This window comes from Podarcis muralis, chromosome 3 (genome assembly GCF_964188315.1).
Source record: "Podarcis muralis chromosome 3, rPodMur119.hap1.1, whole genome shotgun sequence".
Classification (NCBI taxonomy): Eukaryota; Metazoa; Chordata; class Lepidosauria; order Squamata; family Lacertidae; genus Podarcis; species Podarcis muralis.
The window spans coordinates 36,694,693-36,714,888 of record NC_135657.1 but is presented as its reverse complement, the minus strand read 5'-3'; the positions used below and the strand labels follow the sequence as shown (position 1 = coordinate 36,714,888).

The following is a 20,196-nucleotide window of genomic DNA, read 5'->3' as shown; positions in this document are numbered from 1 at the left end:
GACTTGTATTCTGACTTCTAATAAAATAATTCTCCATAATCATTTACTGATCATGACAAATTGTGGTGGAGAAGTTTGTCATACAAAAGCAGAAAGAGAGGCTTAAGAGCACCCAGTTTAGCAGTGATCACTGCAGATTAGCCTAAAGCTTTCTCTTCGGCAAGCAAGCAGTTACATCCATCTGTGCAATGTACCGTGCTGGTTTGCTAGCACTTGCTGTTGTTTTCCATCTACGCTGCCGAGACGTGTGATGATGAGGAAATTATTGCATGTATGTACTAAAGTTTCCCCCTGCCTGTCTTGTTCTACTTCTCTAGCTGCTGGAACAAGAATCTTAACATGAACTACTGGCTGATCATCAGGGTGCCCATCCTTGTTGCTATAGGGGTGAGTGATCAGGAATCTTTGCAGAAAATTTAGTGTGTTCCAGAGACAAAAGAAATAGATGGAAATATTATTGTACTGGTGTGAACCTCCACTAATAAATGTATTTTGTACTGAAGCAGAGAATGTGGTAGGTAATGCCCTTGGTTTTTAACTATCATGTTTGTAGAGGATGAGTTTGTGGGGACACTTTACTTATTCTTGACCTTGGTGTCCATCACATAAACAAGTCACTTGTAGCTTAAAATGTCACCTTCTTTACAGTTTCCATACTAGTCTGCAAGCAGACCAGACATACAATAATTTCCACTCTCCAGAAGAAGTATGCTTCGCACTCTGAAGTAGCATTGACAACAAATACATAATTAGTGCTGCTTACCTATACAGTCTAAAACAGTGGTTCCCAACCTTTTTTTGGCCATACGCCACCTAAGCATCTCTAAAATCCTGATCCCCCTCCCCATGACATATAATTCTTATTATTCAAAAAGTGAACACCTATTCACATGGAGGAAGCCTAAAAGACCATTAACTGTTAATAACTCATTCTTGAATTTCCCCCTTAAAAATCAAATTGCCCCTGTGTTGGGAACCACTGGTCTAAAAGAAACCTTTCAATGTACATTGCCAAGTGTAAATTAACCTATTTATTACATCTGTATACCACCCTATTGCAGAACTCTCAGGGCGGTTTACAAGCACATTAATTAAAACAGTGAAAGGCAATCATAAACAGAGGATCATTAAAAGCAACAATAAATTAACCAACACCACATCTACATCTTGACTCTAGAATAATTACTGTCGAGGTACATGGATTATCCTGATGATTTCCTTAAAAAATATTGGTTCCATCAACAACATACCTGAAAAACAGTGTACTCCCCACAAGACACCAACAAAACTGTAATTTGTAGCAGTGAGCTACAAATACATTTACAAATTCATCTGATACAACTTTTATACATCTGGGGAGAGAGACTGGACAGATGAAACCATTATTTGTAAGGTCTACTTTGTTTACAAGATGAACTCCAGTTGTGGATCACTAGCTACTCCAGGACGCAAATCATGTGGGCACAGCCTTCTTTCTTGAACTTAGTGAACAAATATTCATTTTATGTATTACTCTTCAAGTTTGAGCAGCATAGGCCAGATACTTGGCTCCTGCAGATTGCAGGTTAGGTGACTTCTTGCAGAGGACCATGTTTTCAAGTATAGAGAGATGGATGGAACCCGGCAAAGGAAATCAGCAGGGCAGTCTGTATATCTCGACAATAATCTTTCTAGTTTCCAAAAAACTTTACCCCATGAATTTACACTTGGAATTTGCATTTAAAAATAATTGTCTGTCAGTGGTTTGTGCTTTTTCAGAGTGTGAGGCACTCTGGAAAGGGCTGAACTACCTGGCAGATGATACTTCTGTAGAGTCTTAGAATTAATAGAAGTTTGCTTTAAAAGATGCACCGTGTAATCCTTTACTTTTTGTTTGACCCAGGTAAATTTCCTGATCTTTATCAGGGTTATTTGCATTATCATTTCTAAGCTGCAAGCCAACCTGTTGCGCAAAACTGACATAAAATGCAGGTGAGTCATCTTGGCAGCAAACCTATTCAGTGCTTATCTTAGGAGAAAGTGCTTGCAGGAACGGATTAAATGACATCATTTCAGATTGCAGCTAGTAGGTGGCACTGAGCAGAAACTATCACAGTTTGATTGCATATGGGGAGCTTCTATTTGTTTTTAAATAAGAGGAAGTCTTCAGCTTTTTTCAATTCAATACCAAAAACAAAGGATTAGACAAGTGTTTGGCGAGTAATGATGCAGAGAAAAACTGGCAATATGAGCCGATACCCGTAACAAAGGACAAAGGTGGGAAACTTCTGGCCCACTTGCCTCTCCACAATCCCCAGCTGATCAAGAAATTATGGCAGGGAAGGACTGCGGCTAAGTCCTGCTGCTGAGCTGCTGATGGATGAAAACATGACTACGTTTCCATGCTGTGTGGTGATAAAAGGGAGCCCCTTCCTCAGTGCACAGCACAGAAGCTGCGAAAGCTGAAAGTATGTGTCAGAAGGAATGCGGTGTGTTTAAGAACCTGAGCAAGGCATTATGTGTGTGTGTGCATGCTTTGGCCCTGACCACTTTCCTCTCAAGGGAATACAGACATTGGCGCAGAGGGGCAGTTTCCCAACCCTACTTAACAGTAAACATTGAGTCAGATGCTTGAACAGGTAGCTAGTTCTATTTCTTTTGCACATCCCTTAGCAGCACACAGGGTCATGGTAACGCAGTTACAAATCCTTTCCTAGCACAGGTCCTGCAGTGACATCTCTGTCCTGCTGTATCAGCTTGTCCTTGACTTCCCACGTCATATATGTTTGAACATTGTGTTTATGCAGAGCCTGTTTTCCAACATCAGAATCAAGAATTCTAGTTTCTCCTGCTTCCTTTTCATTCAGTTCTTTTTAATCATTGGTCTCTCGGAAGTGTAAAGTAAAATATATTGACACTAATAAATTATTATTATTATTATTACTACTACTACTACTACTACTAAGGTTTTACTAGCCATTTCCTTGGGTTTTGGAGCATATGTCCAGCAAATATATATTCTTACTGCATCACAGTAGTTCTCTTCATTTTCTCAAAGTTAGTTATCAACGAATGTGTTGATGGTGCTTTGAAGATGTCACACCATAGAATACTAATACAAATCCTTCAGCAGGACTTTTGCCTAATGATTGCCAAGAATTGCCTCTGTGAGAATATTTTTTAGTAGCTAGAGTGCATTTGATCTCCAAAAGCCATGCAGCACATGGTGATCCCACAGAGGGGAGGCAATTCTGGAGCCTAGTACAGATGGTATAGTCTGGGGTGCAATGTATTGCTCCCTATGCTTCATCATTTATTGTTTTTATGCTACTACCTCTACATTTTTAACATTCTGTTATTGTACCAATAATTAATTAATAGGAACAGTTCAATCCAGGTGAGCAAGTACTCACCATTTACAAATGGGGGGAAACTGACACTCAAGAATGCCCAAGTTTGTGAACAAGAAATATAATGGTGCTTGAGAGAGGAACATAGGGGGTTTGAAAGAAGGTGATAAATGGTGCACATGAAACTGAAAGGGACACTGGGAAAGTAAAAGTATACAAATATATGCATTAGTCAATATAAGCTGCATCTATTTATTATTTGAGCATTAGAATATTAAAGGTGTGATTTGCTTAAGATAACCCAAACAAGTACATGTTTGAGCTGGGACCAGTTCATAAGGGTCTTCCAAAGACTTTGTTTTCTGTTCTGATACTGCCCTTTTGCTAAAGTTTCCTATGCTTTCTATTCTCTAGATTGGCCAAATCTACACTCACTCTGATTCCACTGTTGGGGACCCACGAGATTGTATTTGCTTACATTACTGATGAGCATGCCCAAGGAACATTGCGCTTTGTGAAGCTCCTTTTTGAACTCTCCTCCTCTTCCTTTCAGGTAGTACCCAGCAATTGTCTGTTCAGAACAACATTTATCATCAGTGCTTCAAGCAAAACAGACCAGTTTCGAAAATAAAATGATGCACAATTATAAAAATCAGTTGAGCACCCTGCATTTAGAACCCTTCTCAATGCAGATGCATCAATTAATACTTAGCAGAATAATTGGGAAAGAGATCTAGGACATCAGATCCGAACAGCCATCTGGAATTGGATATGGCCAAATATTTTCCAATGAATAATCAACACAAATTTAAATGAAAGCTTTTATAAGTTCATTTTTCATTGGCACTCAGTGCCTGTAAGGCTTAATTGTATTTACGCCGCAGCATGCTGAAGAATTGTATTTGCTGAAGAAAACAAATAGAAACATGGGCTATATTTTTTGGTCTTCCTTAAAATTAGAACTTTTTGGACAAGTATATAAAAAGAAATTGAAATTATAATGGGGTTATTTTATGGTAACCCAACCTAGTATTTGAACTACAACTCTTTGCTCGCTGGGGCTACTGGGAGCCTGATCCAGTAGGCTATTCTTTTGTTTTTATCACATTTCCATCAGAGCATTAGAAAGGTTTCTGCTTCCTCCCACAACAGTCGCTAAACAAGGAAGTCGGGGGACATGAGCCTCACAGAAGTACCAAGCACTGGCACTGAGTTTTGCAGTATGGTAAATGAACTATCAGCCCTGAGCCTGCTAATCTATTTGAACTAGCATTGATCAGCATGAAGATGTTCATCTGCATAAGAGGTGTCACTGGTGCTGTCACTCACAAATCTGGATTTCAGTTGTGAGAGTCCTGATTGCCCATCTATTTCATGGGTAGGCAAACTAAGGCCCGGGGGCCGGATCCGGTCCAGTCGCCTTCTCAATCCAGCCTGCAGACGGTTTGGGAATCAGCATGTTTTTACATGAGTAGAATGTGTCCTTTTATTTAAAATGCATCTCTGGGTTATTTGTGGGGCATAGGAATTTGTTCATTTTTATAAAAAAAAAAAAATAGTCCGGCCCCCCCCCAAGGTATGAGGGACAGTGAACCGGTCACCTGCTGAAAAAGTTTGCTGACCCCTGATCTATTTGTTGCTGCTTTTTTATGCTGAAACAGTCACTGTTCTGTTGCATCTGTTTATGTATTTATTATTACATGTATATCCTTCTCTTCCTCTGTGGAGCACAAGGTTCTCCCCTTCCCAAGTTATCATCACAACAACCTAAGGTCATGTAGTGAGGATCATGGCTGAGCAGGGATTTGAACCCAGGTCTCCCAGGTCGGAGTCCAACTCTAACCAATTTCAAGACACTGACTCCTCCATCACTTTTATGGAGAAAAAGGCACACTCTTAAATTGCAAATAAATTGAATTTAAGTGCCACATTATAGGAGCTGCTTCTTCAAGTCCTGAGTCAGCAGGGTATTACTCAGTTTACAGGGATGAAGTCTTTTGCATTCTTTTCTCAAGAAGTACTTGTAGCAGGATTAGATATAGTTTCATCTCCTAGTTTGGCTAATGAAGTTTAATGCAAGAATGAGTATGAATTATCTAACTCATATTTGTTGTACTGATTTCCCCCCCAGGGTCTTCTGGTTGCAATTCTCTACTGTTTTAACAACAGTGAGGTAAGAGGCATGTATTTTGCAGTATTACCTTCCATACAAAAAGAGAGAGAGAAAAGAATGTTTTCAAGTACCGTAATTTAGTTGACAGAAAACTAAAGCATTCAGATAGCGTTCTCTATGAATATATCAAAGTAGCAGTATGGAGAATTAGAAGGTCATTGTATTAATTTTTGAGTAAATAAAGTGGTAAGTTATAATAAAGCACTGATATGTTGAGGGTTGTAGTTGAAGACCTGTATGAAGACATCCCTTTGCTTGTTAACTTGAAATGTGTATCGGGATTGGAGGAATTTTTGTTGTACAGCCTTATTATCTTGTTGCCAAGTTGGATTTTGTTGACCCTGCCAGAATAAAATTTAAAAGGATTACGTTACTTGAATGAAAACAAGGACTCTGAAAAGCTTAAAAGCTTAAATAGTTTGGTCACCATTTTATAAGCCTCCTCCCCCTTCTCTTCTCTCTCTGTGTGTAGATCTGTCTCCCCCCTCATTACGTTCCCAATTTTCTCCTCCTCAGCCTTGAATTCCCCGCCAATTCTCCCCTCACCCCTTTCCTTTCTCACACACATTTCTTCCCACAACCCTATACTTCCTTATGTGTTGCTGGCTGCTTTCTTTTTCTTTGTTCCCTTCCCACCCACCCTCACCAGTGGGAAAAAAGAGGAAGGGTTTTTTCCCCTAGTGTTTTTGTGTTTGGTTCCCCTTATAGTTTCCCTCCCTATTTTAGAGAAAACACACTAATTTAAAAATTAGCTGAACTATAAAATAACAGTTGTAACAATATGTTAAAGATAAGTAAAAATTTATCAGTTTTAGACCCCTAAGTAATAGCAGTTGCCAGGACATTACTCGGTTTGCATCTACCGTATTTTTCGCCCTATAGGACACACTTTTCCCCCTCCAAAAATGAAGGGGAAATCTGGGTGCATCCTATGGGGCGAATGCAGGCTTTCGCTGAAGCTTGGAGAGCGAGAGGGGTCGGTGTGCACCGACCCCTCTCGCTCTCCAGGCTTCAGGAAGACATCCGCAGCCTAGGCAGCCCTGCGGGAGTTCCCGCAGGGCTGTCTAGGCTGCGGATAGTAGCCTGCTTCCCGGAGCGCTGGGCGCGCTGAAAGCAGAGCTCCCGGCGCTTCGGGAACACATCCACAGCCTAGGCAGCCCTGCGGGAGGTCCCGTAGGGCTGTCTAGGCTGCGGATAGCAGCCTGCCGCCCGGTGGGCGGGGCGCCCTAAAGCAGAGCGCCCCGCGCGCCGGACAGACATCCGCAGCATGGGGAGCCCTGCAGGAGTTCCCCGCAGGGCTCCCCATGCTGCGGATAGCAGCCTGCCGCCCGGCGGGCTGGGCACCCTGAAGCAGAGCGCCCCTTGCGCGGGCAGACATCGGCCAGCCCCACAAGCTCGGGGGACAGGAGGGAGGCGCAGCGCCGCCATCCCGCTGTTCCTCGACCTGGTTCGGTTTCCCCTACCTGCTTTTGGGGAAATAAAGGAAAAATTTTTTCCTTTATTTCCCCCCCAAAAAACTAGGTGCGTCCTATGGGACGGAGCGTCCTATGGGACGAAAAATACGGTACATAGTTCCATCCTTATTTTAGACATCATGATATATTGGCATATCACGATATTTAGCTGGTATCACGATGCTGAAAACAGCAAAGAATCCTGTGGCACATATTATCCTGTGGCACATATCGCCCAGCCCTAGTAGGCGATAATCTGGGTTGGTTTCTCTATTTTGTGTGAAATTTTGATCAGAACAGAGAGATATCTTCAAGGCAGTGTTATAGAACTTGCATGTCTTCGCAGTGGGCGCCAGATCCCTGTGCCTGAACTTTTACAGAAAGGGGGTCTCGGAAACTTCATTTCAGGGACTCAGGGACTGGCCACCTGTCAGATTTGGCCCACCAGGGATGCGGAGATTAAGATCTGGACCACCTGCTTTAATATGTGCCACAGGATTCTTTGCTGTTGCTTTCTGCAACAGGCTAATATGACTAGCCTTTGAAAAAGATCATAAACAGTAAGAGACCTCATAATGGATTCCCCCCCTCCCTTAACAGTAGTATCTACAGTACAAGAGCTACTGAGATGAATTAGCTGGCTTATGCTTGCACAATTATCCACTTACAAGAGGGACATAGTATTTCCTTATTAAGTATCCTCTATTTTTGTGCAAAAAGCTAATTCTAGCTGATGTGATAAGTGGCTTTTGCTGCAGTTTCTAATTTTGCTGCTACCGTGATGGATCAAATCCTAGTGTACACATTGTGCAGCTCTGAATAAAAAATTAACTATTTAAATCAGCACCCTTTTTACTCATGCAACTGGACCCCACACATTTTGCTTAACAGATGATTAGTGCAGATCCATGTTCAAAGATGGAACCTAAAGTTACTCAGTTGGTAGAGCATGAGACTCTTCACCTCAGGGTCATTGGTTTGGGCACCACGTTGGGCAAAAGATTCCTGCATTGCAGGCAGTTGAATTAGATGACCCTCATGGTCCCTTCCAACTCTATGCATTGCATTTGGATCTGTAGTTCTAGTTTAATATAAGTACTATAAGACCTAGTGGTGAGCTGTCCTTAATCAGTACAGTTTTGGAGCTTTCAGTTCATAGGTACTTGAGAAAGTGACTTATGGGGCAGCCAAGGAAGCTCCTGGGGGCTGGGGGAGAAACCAGAGAGTAGTACATCATTGACACCCTTGTCCAAGCTTACAGGCTTATTTGTGGCCATGACAACCAAACTATGAACATTATGGGGTGGGGGGAATGCTACAGAACTGGATCTCTAATAGCTTTAAAAAATAATAATTTGCTTTATACAAATGCTATTTCCCCCTTACCAATAGCCTAAGAAGAGAAATCTCTAATAGAGTTGACCATGTTGTACCAACTTTGCTGCCTGCTTATGTCCTAAGTTTCTTTCACATGTCACTAGACTTGGTCTTGCAGTGACAATTGGATTTAAACGCTACTTTCCCCCATTAAAATTTTTTAGGAAATGAGAAAACGAGATGGGGTGAACCTACTTTTGCGGCTTTCCCAATTTGTATCCACACCCAACCATAGTAATTAAAATACTCTCATTTCACTTACATTTTGTGTGTGTGTGTGTGTGTGTGTGTGTGTGTGTGTGTATTCTTAGCACTCCAATCCTCCCCTTTTTTGTTGCTATGGATCTCAAAGTCAGCATAACAGCATTTGCCAGGTGATTCCCCCCTCAGTCCAGTCCTATGCATCTTTACCCAGCAGTAAGTCCCTCTCACTTCAAGGGCACTCCCAAGTAACAGCACAATCCTAGCCATGTCTATTCAGAAGTATGTCAGTGTGGTTCAACAGGGGTAGGATTGCAGCCTATGCATGCCTAGAATTTCAGTCTTATTCAAGATTTTACAACTGTTGAATTAACATTCTATAAATTGTGGTCTTTAGCTCTATCTGTATGCAGAAATACACTTGTTGACAGTCACAGTGAGTATCTTGGATTCTCAAAATGGCGTTGAAGCAGGAAATTCAGACTAGTTTGAACCATGTGCCCTCTTAACTTTAGATCAACGGGTTGCTGCAAGGAGTTCAGTTAAGGCATACTGTTCCCAACTGTTGCACAGACATACATCTATTTATAGAATAAGGAGAGAGTGCTGCTATTATTTTGGTTATGAAACTACCTATGAAGGACTGATTAAGTAATTACAGAAATTATCTGAAACAATAACAAGGGCGGCTTTAGAACCTTGCCAGTGTTTAATTATATGGGATATTTCATCTTTTCTTAGTGCTACAATAGAAGTGGCTCAAAACTGGATTATTCCCCTTTCTCTCTCTCATGCCTTTTTGTTTCCTTATGCAAGGTTCGGACAGAATTTCAGAAAAGCTGGGAGCGCTGGCGACTAGAGCACTTTTATGTCCGCAGAGACAGCAACATGAAGCCTCTCAAGTACCCAGCCAACAGTATAAGCAGTGGAGGTACCCTGGGGAGCACAGTCTATGCTGCCACTTTCCAGGCTACATTCAGCTAAGATTTCTGTGAAGGCTAGTGCAGAGGAGTCTGACCAGCTGACATGAATTGTAGGAGGTACAATCGAATCCCCTTGAATATCCAGCCAGCCAGATTGCATGAGGCCTTTGGAAGACTTGAACCTCCCTCGTTCATGGCTGCAGGCAGCTGGACAAGCTTTCAAAATAAAGCGGCCACCTAATATAATCAATACATTTGAGGGGAGGACATGCTCTTTAAAGTAAGCTTAAAGCATTTCTTCTCAATATCAGAGGCCTCCAGGTGCCCAAAGCCTATAAACACTGTGTTGATGCTGTCACAAAGCGTAAAGGTAATCATTTATTAGTGTGGGTAGACAGGTTGACAGCTTTACTGATTAAATTACAAGGATGCAGCTGATCATTACAAACAAGAAAAAACTCCCATTGGGAAAAAGGGGAGATTAAATTTTTGCATGGTTACAAAGAAACAGTCACCATAATCTGTAGAAGCATTTCAAGCCTTCAAGCCTTTCCAAGTGGTAGCTTTCTTAAACACCCAATATGCAGTCATTTGACTTGGGTGTTCCAGGCATTTCTACAAATGGGACTTTTGTGTCCCCCTCTACTCACACTGCAAGAATAGTATATTCACTGCAGTTTTGAATGTCACATGTGGTGTCGTGGACACCTAATGGCCAGTGACGTTATTTGCAATGAACGGTTATTCATCTCTTCACTCCTATGGCACAGTAAGACGTAGTTTACTTTTTGTTGCGTTCTCTGTTTTATGGTAATGTGTACAATTAAAAATGGGAAAGATTATTTAACAAATAACCAGTTTACACCCTTATGCTTTCACATACCTCTTTTTTAAAAAATAGTGCATGCTGTACATTTCTTCTCTGCAGCATTGGATTCTATCCCTCATTTTTGTAAAAAACAGCAGAATAGTAAACCTGATAAACAGGCAATTTCTATGTGGCAGAGCAATCCTCTACTGACCCCAGCAGGACTATTCTACTCATCCACTGCATGGGGAAAGCATATAGTACTGGTGACTGGATCCACCTACTATTTCATCATTTGAAAAGGCTTGAATTGTTCTTGTGCCATTCAGATCAATTTTTGCTGGTACATCCATGATTGAAGTATATGAATACTGGATATTTGATGTTGCCTTTGGTTGCATGCTCCCAAACATGTTAAAGAGTAATTTCTCTCTCGGAGAAACTTAAATCTATGTGCAGATGATGGTTCTTTTCCATGTGATGAATGCACACCCTTTCTGCTGTCATTAGTGTTTTTTTAAAAAATGCCCAGTCTTACCACTCTCATAGACCTTTACTGCTTCAGAAGGCTGCACAAATATTACTATGAACCAAAGTAATTAGTGGCTTTCTGGAATTGAGTATTTGACAGGGAACAACGCATTATTCTCTGCCCCCTGTAGGTATAGAAGCAGATAAACAGGAACATGGAGAAAACAATACCCTTTATAACATCTATGGAGACACAAATGTAGAATTTAGTATTTTAGAACTTTAATCATTTATTCACAGGAGTCCTTAACTTTAGCATAGGTTTTTCTATGCCTTGCTTTTTTTCTTTCCTTTTCAAGTGTCTTATAGCTACAGGGCTCTTTTATGCTAGATGTTGAAAACAAAAACAAGCTGATTCAGGAGCTATATTTTCAGCACTTTGGCCAGCTCACTCTTCTATGCTACAGCCAGCCGGATTTCTTGCTTGTCAATAAGCCTTTAGAATCTTAAAAATTATGTAGACTGCTCAGCAGGAATGAATTAAAAATATATAAATCCAATTTGCCTTTTCAGTAAATCCAATTCAAGTTGCCAGTCATTCCTAGAACGTTTGATGGCATACAGAGAAACTCTGGTTTCAGAGATCATCATATATTAATTACCGTATTGGTAGTAATGGTGTGCGCTGCAGCACCGAGTTGAAGTACATTTGAAACTTGTCGTCTCCTCTAAAAACATATTGCATGATACTATTGTGGCCGTTCTGGACTGGACCTTGGATTTACCAGAATCTGAAAGGTTCTGCTGTGGGCCCAGGAGACTGTCCCTGTGTTGTGTAGAGCATGCATAGAAATCTCTATGGCTGTGTACTGTGATGCCATAATTGGGCCTTGCAAGCTGCATCCGTATATACTGTGTGCACCTAACAGTAAAGAAACCTTCAGCAACGTGGTAATCCAGGGCAGTCAATGTGGTAGCTTCCAGATGTTGTGGACTGCACCTTCCGGCAGCCTCAGCCAGCATACAAATGGTCGGGGGGAAATGCAATTGTAGCCCAACAACTTCTAAGAGCAGCACATTGGCTGCCCCTGCTCTAAGCCATGCTGGACACGCCACCTTTGCTGGAGTGATGCTTTTATACTGTTACACTAGCATATTAGGATTCTGTCCATGCCAGATGTGAGCTACAACGTATTAGTTTCTTGAGAACCCGAGGCTTCCAAAATCCACCGGACTCAAGTAGGTTTGCTAGCATAATTCAGTGATGTGGGCTGCTCAGTGATCTGGAATACCAAACCCTTTTAAGGAGTTGAATCGGCTGGCTTTGACAGAAATCCTACACATCAGACACAGCAACTGTAGCTGCCACAAATTTAAAATTGTCTATAGAGCCGGTCATATAGACTGTCTCCAATGGCCTCCTTCAAGCCACTTTCCTGGTTTTAAAAGCTGACAACTGCAAGCTTTCCCCCATTATACTTTTCACAATTTACTCCAACACAATCCCCATTGGTGGGAAATAGTTGTGCTACAGATGTCTATTTACAGGCAAGCATGGTTGAGATCTGTGAATGCTTATTGTGCAGTTATTACTAGAGATTGTTTTGAAAATGGGACTTCATAAGATTAGTAGTGTCTAAGCCACGCCTGTAGAGTTCCCAGGGCCAACTAGAGTCCTGGAAGGTTGCATCTCACCCCACTGGCTGAGGTCCCCACCCGATTTACACAAAGGAAGGGGGAGCATGTGGAAGGGAGACAAACTCAGTGTTATATGAGGAGAGAGCAGACACATGAGTGACATGCTCCACCATGTTTAATTTGCCCTTTAGTCAACAATGGAATTCCTGTAGCATAATAGATCTTGTCATATGGGAAACAACGTCACACGCTTCACCAAACAGCAAGAAAAAAGGCAGTAGGCAAGGTTATTGAATGATGTGTCCCAAGAGACATTTTCTAAATTTTAGTATATTTTGTCTTGGTGTGTAAATTGAGCCTTCACTTATTTATCTTTCATTTTCGCCAAAATTCTAGGCTAGGCAGCCATTTAAATTCATGGCTTTTAAAAACTTTCACTAACTGTTCCCTTGTTCTTAAAATCACTTTGTGTTTCCCTTGATTTTTAACCTCTCCTCTTTTGAAGACCTTTTTAAATAAAACAAAACAAAATTCAATTAAACATGGGCCCCCACCTTATTTTGGTCTTGCCCCAGACCCATCTTGGCAGGTTATGGAAACCATACTGGCAGTGCTTGGTTCAATAGGGCTTTCAAGGAGCAGAATTACAGGAGCATTCTGACCATGGAAGGAGATGGGTAGAGCCCACGCAAATCTCAAAGAGCCCTTTTGCAACTGGCAAGATATTTTACAGTTTACTCTAACCAAGGAAACAATTGCTGCCAAAAAAACCACCCATACACAATCCTCTCTTCCTATTGATTATGTAGTGTTGGTGTTGTTAAATTTGTTTGTTCTATTGTATTGCTATTCCTCTTTCAGCCAGCTATTTTTCATTTCTGGAATGTGTTCCTAGTAAAGTGATGATGGATGCAGTATATGCAACTCCTTTAAAGGCTTGTTTAGTCTTGGGAGAAGATAGCAGATGCAGAAAAGAGCATTCAAGACCTCTCTTCAGCCATGTCTGTGGGCTGGTGGAAGCAGCCTTGGGAAACAAGAAATGCCCTCTCGTTACCAGCAGCCTCTTTTTAACGTTCCCAATAAAACTAGTACCGATGAATAGAGGAGATGTGCATGAGCCTCAATGTTCAAGCTGCCTTTGCTTTGGAATTCATAGTATGCTTTAAGACTGCTCTTCATACGGGGCTCAAAAAACAGTTTGAGCAACCCAAGACGCACCAGCAACCTGCTCACTCACTGTGATTCTACTTAAGTTTCATTCCACAGTTATGCACACAAGTCTTGTTAAATTAATACAACTTGTGAGGCACCTAAGTGGAGGCACGTATTGCAAATGTACCAAAATGGTGAATATATATATATATTAAGCATTAAAAATGAGTGAATGTCATATTTCTATCCTTACTGTTTTGATCCTTTTTTTAAAAAAATAATTGCATGTATTTATTTTTAATGATATAAAAATGGATAACAAATTATGAATTATGTTCCTTTGTGCACATGCGAATTCATCCTTGTCTTGCAAAAGCAATGTAATTTACCATATAAAGGTTTGCTGCAATTGATGTTAACTGTGTAATTCTCTCCTCATGGTTTCCAAGATGTGTCAGACATAAATTTATTTGTATCTCAGTTTACTTTAGATCTACTTGAGCAGAATCAATTCAGTTTTTTTCCTTCATGCATTTTTAAAATATCAGGCCTTGAATCCACACATACCAATGAATGCATTGAATAAATCTTCAAAAAGCAAGCAACCAAAAAAAGTAAAATTTGCACACCTAGCATATATTGTATCCCTAATACAAGATAATGCTGATCTTTATGGAATCAAATCAGGTGCCTGACATTGTAAACACAAACACACTCGAACAGTGAAATGTAATAAATTCAGTAAGAGTTGAAAATAGGCTTTAATAGTACCTACTGACTCAGATGGCACCACTATCCTATGGCCCCCAAGTATGGGAGTGGGGAATCTGTCTGCAGAACTGCACACAGGTAATCTGGCCTGGGGAATTTCTCTTCATCCATATCCAACATCCAGGGTCCCGGGGAATTAGATTAGCAGAGCTACTCTTCTGAGGGACAGGAGTTAACACTCCAACCATGCTGATGGATTCCATTTTAACAGTATGCTATGTGTTTATAGACATTGTCTGCTAAAAGGCACTAAATTCATTTAAAACACACTGTACCTCAACTGATAGACTGGTCAACCTGCTTGTTTTCAAAAAGTAAAATATGTGGCTTTCTGCAAGCAATACCCAATACATCACACCAGTAAAATCTGTTTGCCTTTTCCAAGCCTTTGTAACACATTCTCATATTTTGTTAGTTTATTAATCACACCTTACTATTAACCTATTAGGAGGTGATTTGAAGCACAATCCTATGAATGTTCAATATCACTTGCTTCCAGCCAAGTGCCTTAAATCCCTGCACCGGGAATGCGGAAGTTTGAGCTGAGATGTCATCTGTATGCTGATGGTACATAGCTCTACCACTTCTGCAAATGATATCTGCTGTTTTCCCCCTGCCAATTTAGTGCAGCTGTTTTGTTCATATGTGGTGGTGTTAGTACAGTTTAACTTTTTGTGCAAGCTGACTTTTGCTAAAAGTGGGGTGTAGATCCAAATTTTCAGTTCAATGAGCATTAATCAAACACACATACAGTAGAAATACAAACCTAATGTATATATTATTGTCACATTATCCTTTCCACAAATGTGGCTCTTCTGCTTTTGATACTGGAGTGGATCAAATTTTTAAAAGAAGTTATAAGCAGACTTGGAGGTTATTGCTCAATGACAGGTAAGGTCCCCCTGCCCCTCCAGCTGGTTCTGTTGAGGTCTCCAAATTCAACTTAGGTGAGGAGAGAAACCCCAAGGAAAAGAATAGGTGTATATATTAATGTTTGGCATTGGTCTAAATATATATGCATATTTGTACATGCATTCCTGGATCTTTTAATATAAAGCTGCCCAAGATATTTTGCTTTCATTTGAAAGGAATGTCTATGAAAATAACAGCTTCAATGGTGAGAACCATATAGCCTAGAAAAGGAGCCTTTGGGGGGGGGGGGAGGCTGAATATGGATGTTTAATATCCTGTCTTTAGTTGTTTATTGTATAAGAAACAGTATCTGCAGCTCAACTCTTTAATTACAATATTGTAAACATTTCTAAAGATGAAAAATCTCACAGGAAACAGTTCCCATTTTGCTCAAGCAGAGGGGAGAGACCTAGTGATACTGGTATAGGCACTAGTTACCTCTGGGCTAAGGGCCGATACTGTAGTTCTCTCTCAAACTGTTCTGCTGTAAGTGTTCCATCAATGGCTTCACATCCTGGGTTAAAGACAGAATAGGCACTTCTTTCTCCAGTCTGTCTTTCTCCAGGGCCGCGGGTTCCTACATAGATCCAGTAAAACATAGACAGGACAAAATAAGGCAAACCAAACTCTAGTTCCACAAACAGTCCCAGTAAGACAAGCCAGATGAGAAACTTGAGAAAGGTGACATTCAGAAGAAAGCAACTGGTCCACCATGGTGCAGGGCATGTAACAGCTTCAGTTGGTGCCTTTTCTGGCCTTTGACTGGATTCCTGCAAAATAAAACAAAAAGCCACCTGGGTTATTTATGCAATGGACAAATAATTAAGGCTAGAACAGCAATTGTTTCTAAGATCAATTTCGTGATGGAATATTGATTTCCAAAAAAGACCACTTTTTTCACCCGCTGCAGAAGATTGAGCAATAGGTCGGAAGTAGGTAAGAAGCAAGAGGAGTCAGGCTGTGCTGGGCAAAGGCCATGTCACCATGTTGCAGGAAATCTATGCTTGGTAGAATCGCAGAATGCAATTACCTGAAGATGTTCTGTGCTCTGCAGCATTCGAAAATACCTTTCCAACAACAAGTCTAACGTGTGCTGCTGCTTTTGTATTCCACTCAAATACAGAAGCAGTGCTATCATCACTTACATTTCTGCCTTTGAATCTTGGATCTGACAGATTTGCAGCAGCATGAACTGGGTGGCAACAAAATTATGGTGTTCTGCACTTTCTCCCACTCCCAGTCCTTTGAGGCCTAGTCAAGAGAACAAACAGATCCACCAACTATGCCAACAATCAGAAGGACACAATGGCAGGAACTGAATCCTCCTCTTGTTTCTATAGCAGTGCCTTCCTAGAAGCAGAAATGCATCTTGCTCTTGCATTTGCAAGTTTTACTCTCATTGCACAGCTCAGGAATTGTTTGTCACAGTGTGCAGAAATTGTAATGATCTGTACACAGTCTTACATAAAAGTCTTCCAGATACAGTTTTAGTAATCATTTTGGGGGGCCAAGTCATAGAATTATAGAATTGGAAGGGAGCATGAGGGACATCTAGTCCAATGTAGGAATCTTTTGTCCACTATGTCCTATGACCCTGAGATTAAGAATCTCATGCTCTACTGACTGAAGTATCCTAGCTCCATCTTCTTATAAACATTCTGTTCATATTTCTAAAATAAAGTATTTCATAATCCTTTGGGGTTATTAATTTGGAGGTGGGGGACGGGTTTGGAGAAAAATGTTTCCCCTCAGTTTTTTTCCAACCCTTCACTCACACCTATAATGATGACCAGTGTTTTTAGTTCCCACCCCCCAAAATAATAATAATAATAATAATAATAATAATAATAATAAGGATAATCCAGAGGCATGGCTCACTAGCTACCAGTACTGAGGTAGGCAAAGAAAACTGAAATTTCAGCAGAATATCTCCAAACAGGAAGACCATCGGCAACACCATAATAGATGGGATTCAGCTTTTATAAAGTATAAAACAGCAAATAATGAATAATGGTATGTCTATAGACTCATGCTCAATTCTTCTGAAAAAAGAACTTGGGACCAGAGCAGAAAGCTCATTAAACTATATTCTCAGTAAGTAGTAGCTAAAATATCCATTCAGCCCATGCCCTCTAGCCTTCCTATTAGAACAGTGGTTCTCAAACTTTTCTCTGGGCCACACTTTCAGAATAAAAATTTGTGCCACACCAATTTTTTTATTGATAAAAATAAATTGGAAAACAAAAAGAAACAACTAGCAGCGCTTCATTTATAACATGGAACACAACTAATTTATAATATGATCATGGGACATCTAGAAAGTATAAAACAAAGCAGCTATGTAAGAACATGACTCACTCCCAAAATATAATTATAAATGTGCCTCTTACAACATATGTACCTTAAGTATGTATACAAATTCAATGAGAGGTATGAGATTGCTTTCGCTGGGTAATCTTGTTTATATTAAGTCTAATTTGAGACAAACTCTCGTCTTCTTATCCAACACAAAGAAGCCCTTCTCTTTTCTGATCTTTCATATTTGTCAGAGTTGAAAATCCCTGTCCACCACAATATGTCATGGAGAACTGTAGTGGAAAAGCCTGTGTTCCTGTTCTCATTTTGAAAAGATACCTATCCATATTCTACAAATAAAAATATTTTTTTTTAATACCAATCTATACTACATTGAAACATTTAAATTTTTCTTTGATTGTCCTTGAATCTTCCTGCCACACATGCCACCCTCTCCTGCCACACCGGCGTGGCACGCCACAGCCTTTTGAGAACCACCATTATCACTAATCTCAGCAGATGAGAGGGTTTGGGTGTTTTGTTTGTTTTCATGCTGTCTTAAACCCCTATTTCTAACGCTTACTCTTCAGCCTTACTCTTGTTTCCTTTTCTTAACAAAGTTTACCAATTTAACTCTCTATATAACATGTAGTTTCTCCCAACTACACTACTGTCAATCCCTTGGAACACCTCACCAGATGGTAAAATGATGAACTTCAAGGCAACTGTTGCCATGAGAACAAAACTTGTCCTCCATCCCTAATACAAGATGGACCAACCATGGATGGCTAAATTCCTGAAGGACGCTGGACCACATCTCCACGATATGGTGCAAATGGTGTTACACTGTCGCCCCAACAGGTTTCACGAGCACACATGCCCACTCCCAATCATAATGAACATTTTGATCAGTATGAACTGTAAAACAGAAAGCATCACCACCAGGCACACTTGGGTTCAAATCCTTGCTTGGCTGTGCATCTTGCCCTGACAAAGCTACAGAAGAAACATGAAGATCACCGGCCTATCCTATTCCTACCTCACAGGGATGGTGTGGAGATGAGAAAGCCCTGAGGATCTTGGTTAGAAAACTGTAGGGATTAAAATGTATGAGATAATAGTAGAGGACAGGGAGAGAGAGAAGGCTCTCTGAGGATAAATAAATCAGTATGGGAAGAGCAGAGCCAAGTGCTAAAGTTCTTCCTGAGTGCTCAAGGCAGGGGCTTCATTTGTGAATGCTCCAACACGGCGGGGTGGAAGAAGGAGATAACCTTAGAACAGCAGAGCTGGAAGGGACCCCTAGGCTCATCTAGTCCAGCTCCCTACGATGCAGGAATGAATGAACCTGTGCACGCAGGAAATCAGTACGTCAGAAAGGAGGCCAGGCTAACAACTTTCGCCTGACGTTTGGTGCTGGGGCACTGAACACACAACACGCGTGCAGCATCGCCTTGAGTTGCAATATCGCACGCGGCAGCTCTGACGGGAGAGCAGCTGCAGCGGCAGAAGAACCTGCAAGGAGAGCAGCGGCGAGGCCAAGCGGGTGAAAACGCGGCCTTCCCCTCCCCGCAACGCGCCTCGGGAGGCGGAGCCGCCTCGCGCCGAAGCTAACCAACCTCACTCGGCAGCGGGGGCCGGGCTTGGGCCTGCTCCTTCGCCGTCTCCACCTCCGCCGCCTTTCCTGGGGGCTTTGCCGAAGGAGCGGTGTGGCGAGTACCGCGGCGGGCAGCCCGGAACTCGGCCAGCCTCTGCTCCATGCACGTAGCAGCAGCGCCCGCCTCCGCCCGGTGCCACGTCCAGCACAAGCGCCCAAGAGCCGGCGCCCAGCGGCGCTTGCTGGCGTTGCGCGCTCGGCACGGCTGGCCGGGATCTGCCCCGGCGGGGAGAGCCGCCCCCGGGGCGGGACCGGAGGAGGGGCAGGAAGGCCCGCACCAAGTCAGAAGGGCGAAGTGGAAGGAGGAGTAGCTGTTTCCACCCCGCTAAGTTTTATTTAGGTTTTTGTTTTGTGTCATTCATGGCCTCAATTTTCAGCTACGGTTAGAAATGCTAGCCAGACGGAGACGCTTTCCCCTGCAAGCCACTGCCTGTTCCTTCTTCCAGCGGGTCTGGGAGCTTGCACGGGAACGAGCCCCTTAAAGCTGCCGGATGGTCACCGCTTCGTTTCCCACTTGCAGGAGTTAAATGCAGAGACAGATAAAGAAAGTGGTGGTGGGAAAGGACATTTGTAGCAGAGCATTTCTACACCTTGACATAAATAACTAGGATCGTTGTCATTTCTGCACTCCCCACCCCAACGTGGCTTTGCCCATCTTCCCTTGTAGAGTTTCAGGTGCGAGATTGTATTTGCTGGATTGGGGAGGGGGGAGGAAACTGGAACACGGTTGGTAGTAGCCCCCTCCTGAAGTAGGAACATGAGAGTCTGTTCTGTCCCATCTAGTATATCCCGACTTGTGATGTCTAGCAGCTGAAATTCACAGGCATACTACCTCCAACAACTGAGGCAGAGGTCTGGCCAGTAGCCTTTGATAGGCTTGTCCTCTATGAAAGCCATCTTACAGCCAGCCAGGTTTATGACAACCACTATGACAATCAATAATTCAGCTTTTCTTAAAACAAACACAAGAAAGGGCAGTAGGTCCTTTGTGTACAGATGAGTTTGTGTGTAATATTAACACCACAGACTGGGTATATT

At 41.8% G+C, this 20,196-nt stretch overlaps 2 protein-coding genes across 2 annotated transcripts in view; one reads left to right on the top strand and one right to left on the bottom strand.

Annotated features, from left to right (window-relative positions):
- Window positions 1–14,006, top strand: part of GLP1R (glucagon like peptide 1 receptor) — a 94,947-nt gene extending 80,941 nt beyond the window's left edge. The window contains exons 9-13 of the mRNA XM_028724400.2: window positions 318–387; window positions 1,883–1,971; window positions 3,744–3,882; window positions 5,461–5,502; window positions 9,351–14,006. Coding sequence (XP_028580233.2) covers window positions 318–387; window positions 1,883–1,971; window positions 3,744–3,882; window positions 5,461–5,502; window positions 9,351–9,518 — 508 coding nt within the window. The 3' untranslated portion in view covers window positions 9,519–14,006. The remainder of the gene's footprint in view (window positions 1–317; window positions 388–1,882; window positions 1,972–3,743; window positions 3,883–5,460; window positions 5,503–9,350) is intronic.
- A 135-nt stretch (window positions 14,007–14,141) lies between these two features.
- SAYSD1 (SAYSVFN motif domain containing 1) lies at window positions 14,142–19,384 on the bottom strand. Its single transcript, XM_028724402.2, has 2 exons — window positions 19,121–19,384; window positions 14,142–15,979 (listed from the first exon to the last, which is right to left on the bottom strand). Exons 1-2 carry the CDS (start codon window positions 19,259–19,261, stop codon window positions 15,644–15,646), a joined length of 477 nt encoding a protein of 158 aa, XP_028580235.2. The 5' UTR covers window positions 19,262–19,384; the 3' UTR covers window positions 14,142–15,643.
- Between the last annotated feature and the right edge of the window lie 812 nt (window positions 19,385–20,196).

Bases quoted from the DNA above. Each gene is read 5' to 3' on its own strand.
- SAYSD1 (XM_028724402.2), bottom strand. From the start codon at position 19,261: ATGGAGCAGAGGCTGGCCGAGTTCCGGGCTGCCCGCCGCGGTACTCGC. The intron at 15,980-19,120 runs GTTGGTTAGCTT...TTTATTTTGCAG, and splicing joins GGCCCCCGCTGCCGAGTGAG to GAATCCAGTCAAAGGCCAGA.